At 32.5% G+C, this 12,912-nt stretch overlaps 1 protein-coding gene and 1 non-coding gene across 2 annotated transcripts; one reads left to right on the top strand and one right to left on the bottom strand.

The window, feature by feature from the left end:
• Positions 1-200: 200 nt before the first annotated feature.
• Positions 201-1,469, bottom strand: Smp_023710 (putative g-protein coupled receptor fragment; the record flags this gene model as incomplete). Its single annotated transcript, XM_018799640.1, has 2 exons — positions 201-529; positions 923-1,469. 2 exons carry the CDS (start codon positions 1,467-1,469, stop codon positions 201-203), a joined length of 876 nt encoding a protein of 291 aa, XP_018651409.1.
• A 4,983-nt stretch (positions 1,470-6,452) lies between these two features.
• Smp_tRNA_00410_Pseudo_TTG.1.1 lies at positions 6,453-6,527 on the top strand. The gene has a single exon. It is a non-coding gene (tRNA).
• The last annotated feature ends 6,385 nt before the right edge of the window (positions 6,528-12,912 follow it).

The raw sequence follows: 12,912 nt of genomic DNA, 5'->3' as shown, positions 1-12,912 counted from the left end.
ATTTATACACCCTCCTTTTCTATAAAGTCTACTACTCAATTTGTTTCCTAGATACAAAATAAGGAATGTTATTTAATTTTTAATAAATCCAAAATTATTTATACACGAATGGGTGGCCCCACTTTTTTCCCAATAAAGACCAATGATTGACAGTTAAAATGCAATGATAACGTTACAAAAAATGCTAAAATAACATTTCATCACAACATTGTCATGGTATAATGTTCAGGTGAATAATTAGTATATTGATCAATAAATGGTATAGGATCTGTACTACAATTTAAACTATTAGAATGTATATAAAAATCTTCTACACGGATTAATTTATTTGAATAAAGTGATATTGTCTCTTGATCCATAACTGAAATATTGATTTGTTGTTCTGATTGATGTAAACATTGTTGTTCACCCTTTTCCTCTATATGATTATCTTGTGTATACTTCTTTTTTTGTTTTAAATGATCATTTCTTAAAAAGATTCTACATTTAAATATATCCATTAATGTTTGACGAAATGTTGGCATAAATGCTAAATATAAGAAAAAATCAAATGCATGATTGAATGAATCTACTGAACTAAATAATTTTGAATATTGTACAATTTGTTTAGCATATTCTGGATATAATATATCATATTTATAAAAATATAATTGTTGTCTTAATATAATCATAACAACTAATGGTATAGATAAACTTGTAAATAAGATACTTATAGCTAAATGGGCTATAACTTTACCCCTTTCATTATTAGATTCATCATCTTTATGATTAATTAATTTAGATCGATAAACTGTAGTACTTAATTTATATAATATTAATATATTAGTAATAAATATAAATATAGCTGGTAATATAGCAACACCAATAATATATAAATAGAGAACATATTTAACCCCCCCAGCAACAGGATTAATATATTGACATTCATTTAATTTATTAATTGAATGAATTTTTAAATCAGCAAATATTAAATGGGGTATATTTAATATTAAACAAATTATAATCACTATAGTAATAATAATATGTGCTAATTTCACATGTGAACTTTGTTCAAACTGTTTTGGTTTATATATAGAACATACACGATCCACACTAAATAACATTAGAATGAATGCAGCAATTAATGCGGATGCATCAGTTAAATAAGTAAATAATTTACATAATAATGATGATTCAATATCAACTTGTATTGAATATTTACATTGTGTGGCATATTTTAAACCCCGACCTAAGAAATCATCAATTAATGTATTCACTATTAATTGGATATTATGTGCTATAGCCATCCATATTGCATATAAATTAAAACGACAATTTGTTTGATATTCAATGATGATAAATACTAAGATAACTAAAAGATTTGATGGTATACCAATAATAACTAATATTGGTGAGACATAGGCACGAAATGTATAAACCATAATTTCTTCTTTTGTAAGATGAATTAAACATCCTTTTGGATTGGACATGATTTTGATTTATTTATATTTTTTTTTTAATTTTTTTTATTTCATTAAAAAAAATGTTTTTTTGTTTTATTTTTTTGTTTTTTTTTCAAATTGTTGCTATGCGAAAAAATAAAAATTTTTAAAAAAAAAAATTAATTTTTGTATGGTCGAATATTTTTAATTTTTATAATAATGAATAATGAATTAAATAGTTTATATTATGGAAATTCTTAAAACTGATTCGACCAAATTAAAATGATTATTATTTGATTTCTGATTGGTTATAATCGACTTATATATTAAGTTGATTTATAAATATGTCTAGTATTTTAAGGTTAGAATTTGACTAGTTTGTTGTATCTTAGTGATCAAGTGGTTATTGACGTTAAGTAAAAAGAAGTTTACAATTTATGGCGTTTTTTTTCAAACATGTTATAAGTACAGTTTATCATAGATAACAAATTATCAATTTATTAGCATGGAGTTGTGGAGATTATTAAGTTTTTGTTTGAGATTATGAATTGATTGATGTTAGACCACCATTTAAAACATTATTTTATTTATTTAAATACATAAATATTGGAACAAAGTGGCACCAGATTTATATGCGCCACAAAAATCTCATTCGGTTTGTGTGAGGGCTGTGATAATGACCGGGTGCTCAAACTGAAGCAGGTGGTCTTCTTAGGGGGCCACACCCGAAGCCTTTGACCTAAAGATCTGATCCACAAGGCAGTGGAGCATCGTGAGGAGATGCAGTCCCATGGTAGCAAGTGACCAACGATTGATTCATACTCGATTTGTTCCCTCAGGATACTGGAGCCCATGTGCACCATTGGTTTGGAATCAGTATTTTCCAACTATCCTAGGTGGACCCTCCGTGTCTACCGACCCGGTCGAAGCGCTGAACATTCGCTTTTCGTCCTCTCAATTTCGTAAACAACACCCTGGTCATCAGAAGGCAGTGAGTAGGACTTCCCTGACAGAGGCTATATACGCGTGGCGATGTGAGAGCGTTTCGAGAGGGAGAGCGGACTCCTTCACTCCCGGCCGTATCAGGGCATTTGGGGGCCATTAAAACATGGAAACACTGGACGACCGTTTTGTCCTATTATGGGACTCATCAGCTGTGCACATACACGATTTCGCTAGTAGGATTCACACACAGTAATTGTAGTTTCACGTGCCAACGCTTAACCTCTAAACTATTGAGCTGGTAGCAATCTAATGTTCTTAATGTCTACCCTCAACCAATCCACGGAATTGAGCGACTATCTTCAGTTGTACGGTGGTAGATACCTGTCTCTTCCTGACATGGATTAGCTCCATTGGTCACGGCTTCTTACTAGAATTCCGAGAAATCCATCACGAAGCTAGTCACTGGTGAGCATATGGTAATTATTACCATGAAGTTGTAGAGATTATTCTAACATCAGTCGATTCATGATCTCAATCGCAAATCAATTTATCACCAATGTATTTGGATTTATGGTAACTCAATAGTGATTTTAAAAACAGCTAATCATGATAATCATATTTGAAGACTTTAGTTTAGTCCTTCTGTTTATACATGGTAAGTATTACATTTTTTAAAAAATTTGTAATCAATGCATTGAAACATTGTGAATGTAGAACATGATCATAGTATTAATGTTCATTCTTGTAACATTTTCATTTCATGGTTCATATAAGCTAATTCATACGTTAGGTCGTTAGAAACAGTTGAAAAATACTCTGATTCTTGGTATTATATTAGCTGACACTCTTCAACTAGAAGTATCTTCAATCCTGAAAGAACTAATGCCTTCCGTGAGGTTTAGAGTGGAGTCATACAATGCTAATCAGTGACGTTTCGATTGAACTATTTAATTGACCACTGACTAATATTTCTGCCTAAAAAGAACAAACTAGCACAAAATCTTAGTTCAGCATTGTGTATGGAGCAACGGTATCTTATATCAAATAATTTGAGTGTCATGTTAGGTTGAATGAAGTATGTTGTAATTGTAAAATTCCGTTAGAACTAAAGAATAAATAAGCAAAAAAGTGGTTACTGCTGGGGAATAAACCAGGGTCTATTCTTGTTTGTTTTAGATTTTTTGACCAAAGTATATAACTGAAAACAGTTTGGCTTCTTTACTTAACCTATATTCTCTGCCATCATCATGCAGCATGATTTTAGTAATATTTCGATAATGTAATGAGAAGACGAAGATTATCAAAGAATTAATTCCTTGAAAAAGCTTGGACCAGATTGTCAGGCGAAACGTTGGATTTACTACAAATTCATTCGCTGAGATTTTACAAATATATTATTCCTATTTAATGTCTTACATCAACTCGGTGCTCAAATACTGTGAAACTATTCGCTCTAATTTAGACGAGAATTCTTATATATCTCTACTTAAATGTTCTATTGTTTCTCAATGGCGTCTCATAGCATTTTAATATAAAAACTAATCAAAAATTAGTTTTAATATTCGATAAATGCTAGAATAAACGTTTCTTCTCTTTTTTAATGTTTACCATTATTCTTCCTAATGATGAATCTATTCATCCATGATTTAATTGAAGAGAATATGATTTCGAACTGAGATCATGTGATTATCATGTCTCGCAGAAAGACCAGAAAAAATACTCATGGGACAGGAGATTTTATTGCAATATAAAAAAAACTATTCTAAATCATTGTCATTAGGGAAAAAATTGGATATGAATGAAATAGCAAGATAACAAACCACGAAATACTTAAACATGAATGAGATGGTAGTAATCAGTAATGTTACAATCCAAACTTTATTGTTACAGAGAATAAGCGTTAGATTCAGAATTGATAGAATGTTCCTTGGAGTAAAATCTAGGACGCGCGTTTAGTCCTATTAGGGACTCACCAACCAGATGTACAAGCATCTTAGAGCTGACGTTCACTACGAAACTCGAACCCGATACATTTTGCTTCAAATGTCATAATGTTATTCACTTGGTTACTGAATCTATGTGCCAATCAAAGCTTGCTAAATTTCAGTCGGAATTATCAATAATTGGATAATTCAGAGCATTTTAAATTAAAACTGAATCATATGCCCATTGGATAAGTGAGAGGCTATCTAGATTCAGTAGCTAAGAGAATAACGTGATGGCATCGGAACTAAACTGCACTGGGTTCGAGTTTTGGAATGAACATCAACTCCGGAGTGGAGGCACATTTGGCTAACGAATCTTAAATAGGACAAAATATGCGTCCTGGATTCTACTTTTAGGCTCGCTCCGTCTATTCCATATCAATAAGCAATAGAATACTTAAGATAGTGGACTTGTAAAGATTGTTAGGTCTTTGTACTTTCGGTCAGGTATTGAGGCGGCAATCATTAATTTGTAGATCGCGTTGTCATCGTGAGAAGTAATGCTCTTTTATTCGATTCCAGTGGGGTTATGCGTGCAAACTTCTGAGAAGTCCCATACTACGACGAAATCACAGTTTATTGTGCTTTCTGAATACCAACGATTAATTAAGATCAACATATGATACGAACTATGAAAATATAATCATCTCCACAAACTTCTTATGCTAAATAATATACTGCTTACCGTTTCTGACCATGATTTTCAATTTGTAACTTAACTGATTATTACTACCTTACACTGGAGACGTACATTGAAACGTTTGACTTTACTTACAACATAAAATAGAAACAGAAGGGGTTTTGTGGAGATTTTAGTAATTTTATATAGTTGAAATCATGAGTCAATTGAAGCTAGACCATCATCGAAAACCTGGAAGCACTGCTTCACGGCCGTTTCGTCCTATTGTGGGACTCTTCAGAAGTGCGCATCCATGATCCCGCCTCTCCAGATTCGAACCCAGGACCAACCAGTCTCCCTTGCAAGCACTTAACCTCTAAGCCACTGAGCCGGCATACAATGGTGTTAATGTCTAACTTCAAACGATTCACGAAATCGAGCAACCATTCGCCAATGTCATCAGTAAGTTGATATCTCTCAACAGACGTGGTTGAACTCCACTGGTTACTACTTCTCACTAGAACTCCAGGAAATACCTCATGGAGCCAGTCATTAGTGAGCATATGATCATTATCAAAAGGGGTTTTGTGGAGATTTTAGTAATTTTATATAGTTGAGATCATGCTCATCGTGGATGCGCACTGCTGAGGAGTCCCATAATAGGACGAAACGGCCGTCCAGTATTTCCAGGTTTTCCATGGTGGTCTAGCTTCAATTGACTCTTGATCTCAACTCTATAAAATAGAAACATTTTTTTAAAATAAATGTACTTTTCAACCTTGTTGATTAGGCTTGTTTTCGAAGTCAATAAAACACTAAACAAGATACTATCTCAATAATTTATGAAACACAGAGATAAAGTTAGACAGTATTTTGATTTTCATTAATAGCTTACTTCATCAATACTCGGTTGTTCATTTGTATGTCCATGAATAAGATGAGTGAGACGGTTGTTGTTGAATAATAATAATAATAATAATAATAATAATGGAACTATAATTACATCTGGTGATTTCTAATGTGGACATGTCATTATGTAAATCAAAATAATTAAATAGGAAAATTGCAACCGATCATCTGATAAGATCTTCATCATGAATAAAGGTATTAATCGTTTGTCATAGCCATTAGTTCATTGCATGTTACTGGGTACACTGTAGACTAATAAATAATTTATTTTTCGAATAAAAAAGAAACACATTAAAAATGATAATATAATGTGAGCAAGAGTAAACATTTTCAATATACTCACATGGTGGTGTTTACTTGTATCTTCCCGTTGTTATTTACGACTGCGATTGATGGATAGTGGCTAGCTTATAATGTTTGTGACTTCATGTAATATTGAGGCAGTTCGCACAGGATGCACGTATGCCAATAAGAGATTGATCAGTTGAAGTCCTAAGCATCAATGGGAAGATACAAGTAAACAACACCACGTGAATTTAAACTTCACCACATTGCACAAGCAAGTGGCTATCAGGACTCAGTAGCTGAGTGGATAACGTGATGGCGTTTGAAGCGAACGGTACTGGGTTCGAATCCCAGAGTGAATCTCAACTCAGATGCGGGTACATCCATCTGAGGAGTCCCAAATAGGACGAAACGCTCGTCAAACTGGATTCCACTGCTAGCCACTATCTATCTTTTCAATATGTGTTTTAATGGTAAACAAGCCTCATGCTTAACAATATTATGATCAATTTTAGTGATGTGAATAAATAAATTATTCTCTCTTAATTCGGATACATGTCAACAGTATATTTACATAATCTAATTTATTATTTTTATGAAATGAAGGAGTCGAACTAGCTTTGAAATTGATTCCTGGTTTTGTAGACTGAGGTTTGAAGGTGGAAGAATTCCTAAAGTGAAATCATAAAACTTTCAAGCATGATGTAATAACTTTAGCCATCATTCTACATACTAATTAATTAAATTAATGACATGAAATTAAACCACCAACAGTTACAACGAGTTATGTGAAGGTATTATTTAATAATGATGTCTCTATCAGTCATTCACAACGTAGAACTTCGTACGTACGTACATCAGTTCGAGTTACCATACCACATTTGCACAGAGATGGAGTTGTCGATTCAAATCCCATAGTGGTAGAAATAGTAAGATTATAAGCAGTAATCGGAAAGATTAGGGTTTGAAGATGTTATTCAAGGAGTGTAATCCAGTGAAATAAATTTGGAAAGATAAGAAAGATAGAGACATGAAGAATTCAGAAGATTAGAGTTCGGGAGAACACAAAGAGTCTCTGTGAAGTCCTTCGGTTTATTTGATACTAAAGAATCTGGTTCGATCATTACGAAATTTACTATACGTTTTCCTCTTAGATGCAGAGTCTAGAAATTAATCCTAAATGGAAAAGAAAACGATATCGACTAGCGGAAAACCAATATATTCACAGGTTGAAACAAATGAAAATGAATTTTTTCATCTTGTTACTTAAGAGGGTTTCTGTGAACACTAGGTAAGCAACAGTGGTATTGTCAGATGACCTCATGTCTTCATCTAGTTGATTTCATTAACGCTAAAATGATTATTACTATTATAAACTCCTGTATTTTGACTAAACTGTCTAATTCGAGGTATTATTTACTATTACAATCCACGAAAACATTTGCTTTGCTGTATGAGCGAAAATCTCTCCTATTCTATAAGCAAATTCTTCATACATCATTTTCAATTTTTTGAGTCACCATCCATCCAAAGAACTTAATTTTATTTATTCCAAGGTAATAATCGTCTTAAGAACAGCAGATACCGGAAAAAACAAAATCACCAAAATAAAACGAACCTGATGTTCCAATAAAATTATATGATCAACATGCTACTTAACATAAATGCAAATCCATAGACCCTCATTTCTCAATACTTCCAACTGGATTTGTCAGCTTTCATATACGTGCCAACGTACATACATCGGAATACCAAATACAAGAGTAGATTTCTGTATTCCGAACTATATCTCAAAGAATTCGAAGTTAAAAAGTGTCATTACTTTGAACAGTGCAATAGATTGACATCTAATCGATGGCGAGTATATCGTTGACGTTCATCCATCATTCAAAATTAGCAACAGATAAAAATAGATAAAATACCTTACTCTGAAGTGCTTATTGTTAAAGGATCAACTATCAGACTACCACTACAATGATGAACTCGTAATTTTGGTTAACATATTGTCCAATTATTATTATTACTATAATTTTGTTATGCAATCTTTGATTAGTTGAAAGCTTGAGTCAATTGTAGCTAAACCACCAGGGAAAACCTAGAAGCACTGCTCGACGGCCGTTTCGTCCTATTGTGGGACTCAGCGGCGCGCATCCATGACCCCGCCTCGTGAGATTCGAACCCAGGACCTACCAGTCTCGCGCCAGAGCGCTTAACCGATAAACCACTGAGTCGGCATCCATGGTGTTAATGTCTAACTTCAACCAAACCACGAAGTTGAGCAACCGTTCACCAATCTTTGATTAGCTAAACTTTAGTTCATCCATTTAATAATGATCTCATTCATCTACGATTTTCATTCACCCAAGTCTTAAACTTATGTAAACATTTTAAAACCCCTAGAAACTATTACTTAGTCAATCTTATCAGTTTTCAAACTGTAGATAAATACCGTTTTACCCTACCTTTGTTTTCGATATGAACCTACATATGCTTGTTCACATATATTATTCTGATATTTATGTTCAAATGAACTTACATGTATATATATATATATATATCCTTTTATATTGGTTGCTTAAATTTTTACATTGATGTTTAGGGCTGCAATTGTTTAATCACTTATTGACTTATGAGCATCCCGTGCGGATCGATTCGATATTGCTTTAAACCATAAACATTATAGGCAGAAATGGATGGTGGTGGCAGCGGAATCCAGGACGCACACTTCTTCCTATATGAGACTCGTCAGCTGGATTTATGTTATAAACGTGAGGATGCTGATTATAACTTTATAAGTTCCTGGTTATAACAGTCCGTTCACTTTTTACACTTATGTGGGACGTTAGTTTACCTTAGACGAATATCTACACTAGATTCCCACCCAGTGCCTATTATACAGGACTTCAACACAACTCAGATCAAGAACACGAGATTAGCCTGACTACAACGTCAATATATTTCCACACCAAAATCCGACACAAGAAACAGTCAATCAATAACAGTCCATCAATAAGCGTCAATACACAATAAGGATAGGGGAATATATATAACACATATATATAATACATATAACACCTGTCATCCTATCTAATGTCTGACTCATCGAGACAACCAATCATTGTCATTCTCGCCCACACATCAATTTACTGACATCGCAGAGTTGATGCTCACTCCAGGACTCGAACCCATTACCGTTCGCTCCAAACGTCATCACGTTATATACACTTATATTAAGAAATAATATTATTCTGTCTCAGTTGTTATTCTGAATTGTTTCAACAATAATGATTGTTTTTATAGAATGAAGTTGAACCGGAAGTTCCAAAGAACATTTTATTTAAAGTAAATAGATTGTTTTGAAAAGTCTAGATTGAAATAAGTTAACTAGATACAAAATTGTTAATTGTCAAACCCACGTACATGATTGTACATGTACATGTTATCATCAGTATTGTCTTCTATGTTAGTTGTTATTTTTTTTAAAATTTTGTACGAGTTTCAATGTTCAATGTCTGCTGATTGTTAGAAAACACAAAAATAATTTCCCGAATATTCTGTTTTGTTCAATAACCTTGAATATGTAAGGTGACAATTTCTATGTATATAATAACAATAATAATAATAATAACAAATTCATAGTGTACGGAACAGAACACGACTGGGGATAATCGAATGTATTGAAGCACAAATTACAAACAAACTTACTAAAATCTGATAACTATACAGTAAACAGTTCATTTGCAAAATAACAATCAATTGTCTTAATCTTAACTGTTCCTTCTGAAAATATCAGTCCGTCTTCTCTGATTTCATTGTTCATACATTTTCATACCGATTGCGCTTTATTCCTGTTCTTTCCTTATCGATCTTCTGACAAAATACATTCTATGTCTGACTATCATCATATACTACTTATGTGGATATAAGTAGACCACACCACAATAGTATTAATTTATTATTTCATTTTGAGAAAAGATACTGTCTTGATATCATCAATAAATAAAAATGAAGTCAATCTTTCATTTTCCCTATATCATCTGATATAAAATTATGCTACTTACTACTGATGGAAAATATTCAAAACAGAATGAATTCTTTAAATTCGCTCAGTATTGCTTGTTTGAATCTTCCCATTGATGTTTAGGACTGCAGTTGATCAGTCTCTTATTGGCATATATGCGTATTGTGCGTATTACATCGATGTAGCCTTTAATTAACAAGCATTATAAGCAAAGTTGGATAGTGACTAGCAGTGGAATCCAGTTTGACGGGCGTTTCATCCTATTTGGGACACGTCAACTGGATGTACCTGCATCTCAGAGTTGATATCCACTCTGGGACACAAACCCACTACCATTTGCTTTAGAAACCATCGTATTATCGTATCAGCTACTGAGTCCTGATTGCCACTTGCTTGTGCAATGTGATGAACTTTGAATTTACTTAGTATTGTTTGTTTGAATTTTCCCATTGTTATTTAGGACTGCAACTGGTCAGTCTCTTATTGGTATATGTTCATCCTGTGCGGACTGCCTCGATATAGCCTAAATTCACAAGCATTATAAGCAAAGCGTCCTGGATTTCACTGCTAGCTACTATACATCTTTTCTTATAATAATTAATTCTTTTTTATTATTATTTAAATATTGATATTCTTATTCCATTCTAGATTTCCGCTGATATTAGTTTTATAAAATTTAAAGGTTTTGAAATGGCGCTAAATATTTACTGTTATTAGTTAATATATGATAGACGACAAAAATTCCACATGCATCCACAATAATAAGTTAAAAATCAAGGTATTCAGTAAACAACTTTAAATGTCAAACCATTTGTTACACTCATAAACCAACAAAATTATCTAAAAAGCTTTAAAGTCTTTTAAAAAAATCTCAAAATGTTAATAAAACAGTAGAACAGAACATTAAATATTGCTTTTTGTGTTACTGTAGGGACGGCCCGCGATGAACTCAAGGAAACCCTAAGAAGCTCTGAAAGAGCCCGAACATATTTCATTCAATCATCTTTCGGAAGAACATTCCAAAATCTCTACGTGTAGGTTCCTGATTGGACAAGTGCTAAAAATAATTGCAAGCAGACCGGATGACAATAATGATGATTTTGTTTTTAGTAAAAACTATAAATACCTGAGTATTTTGTACTGTAATTGACATTGTTTGAAATGAGATACTTTCCTACTTGTCTTCTGTCTTCTAACTTGCAACTTAGAAGGTTCTAGCGTTCGAGTGCTTAAGTTGTATACGGTATAGCAAGAAATACAAGTTCTAGAAATAACAGTTACATTACTACCAAATATGTTGTTATATCATGGCAAAGCCTGTTTAATATATATGAAAACCTTCAATGTTATTTGAAAGAGCATCAAACATTATGGACAAAATGATAGTTATTTCATCTTTTTATTTGAAACACTAGCGTGATATGTTTACAGAGATAAGTTGGAATTCAGTGTTCTACAATGTTAATGTCATTTATTTTCTTACATAGCACTAAATTCATCCAGTGTGGTACGACATGACTCCACTGGGTTCTAAGTAGGTGCCCAAATAATACACTTCAAATCAAATGATTTGATGAGTAATCGATAATTTTTTTCTGATAAAAATTTATAGAACTGAAATTAATCGAGGAATCAATCAAATGATTAATTAACATTAAACATGAATATTATTTTCCTGTGAAAAATAACACTGAACTTGAACAAGATCTTATATTGTTGCGTTTTAAACATAAATTATGCTTTAAAGCAAATACTGTGGTGTGGTCTACTTATATCCACATAAGTAGTATATGGTAATGTTCAGATATAGAATGTATTTTGTCAGAAGACCAATCAGGAAAAAACAGGAATGAAGCGCGATCGTTAAGAAAATGCATGAACAATGAAATCAGAGAAGACAGACTGATATTTGCAAAAGGAACAGTTAAGATTAAGACAATTGATTGTTATTTTGCAAATGAACTGTTTACTGTATGGTTATCAGAATTTAGTGAGATAGTCTGTAATTTGTGCTTTAATACATTCGATTGTCCCCACTCGTGTTCTCATTCACTACAGTATTGTTTGATAAATAGAGTAATATCTTTAAATGGTTTCAATCTTATCGAACTATTTTCTCAATTATCAGAAGGGTTTTTGTGAAGATTTCATTGTTTTCATAATTGAAATCATGAGTCAATTGAAGCTAGACCATCAAGGAAAACCTGGAGGCACTGATAGATCCTGGGTTCCAATCTCGAGAGTCGGCATCGTGGATGTGCACTGATGAGGAGTCCCATAATTTAACAAAACGGCCATCCAGTGCCTACAGGTTTTCCATGGTGGTTTAGCTTCAATTGACTTATGATTTCAACTATTTTCTCAATTAACAATAATAATTTTACGGTAAAAGAAAACAAACTAATCGACTGTATTCCTTTTCTGTTTGTTTTATTTTTTTAAGAAAATATCATTTATCTCAACTAGTCATTTATTTATTTATTTATTTTAAATAACTCTTATTTATTTACAAAATGCGTGAGTCTAATTTGATCAGAGTGTTTTATTTTCTTTTATGATTGTTATTTTTTTTTTGATTTTCATCGTTTTTAAATTAAATTGAATCTCAGTAAATTTTCAAATCGCCCCCCCCCCCTAAAAACTATTGAAAAAATCTTTTTTTTTCATATTTATTGAATTTCCAATAAGTCCAACTGTATGCTCCCTTCATAAATGGTATTATTATTA

This window comes from Schistosoma mansoni, chromosome 3, assembly GCF_000237925.1.
Source record: "Schistosoma mansoni strain Puerto Rico chromosome 3, complete genome".
NCBI classification, from domain to species: domain Eukaryota; kingdom Metazoa; phylum Platyhelminthes; class Trematoda; order Strigeidida; family Schistosomatidae; genus Schistosoma; species Schistosoma mansoni.
Note: the sequence above shows the minus strand (reverse complement) of the source record. Positions and strands in the feature narration are given on the sequence as shown.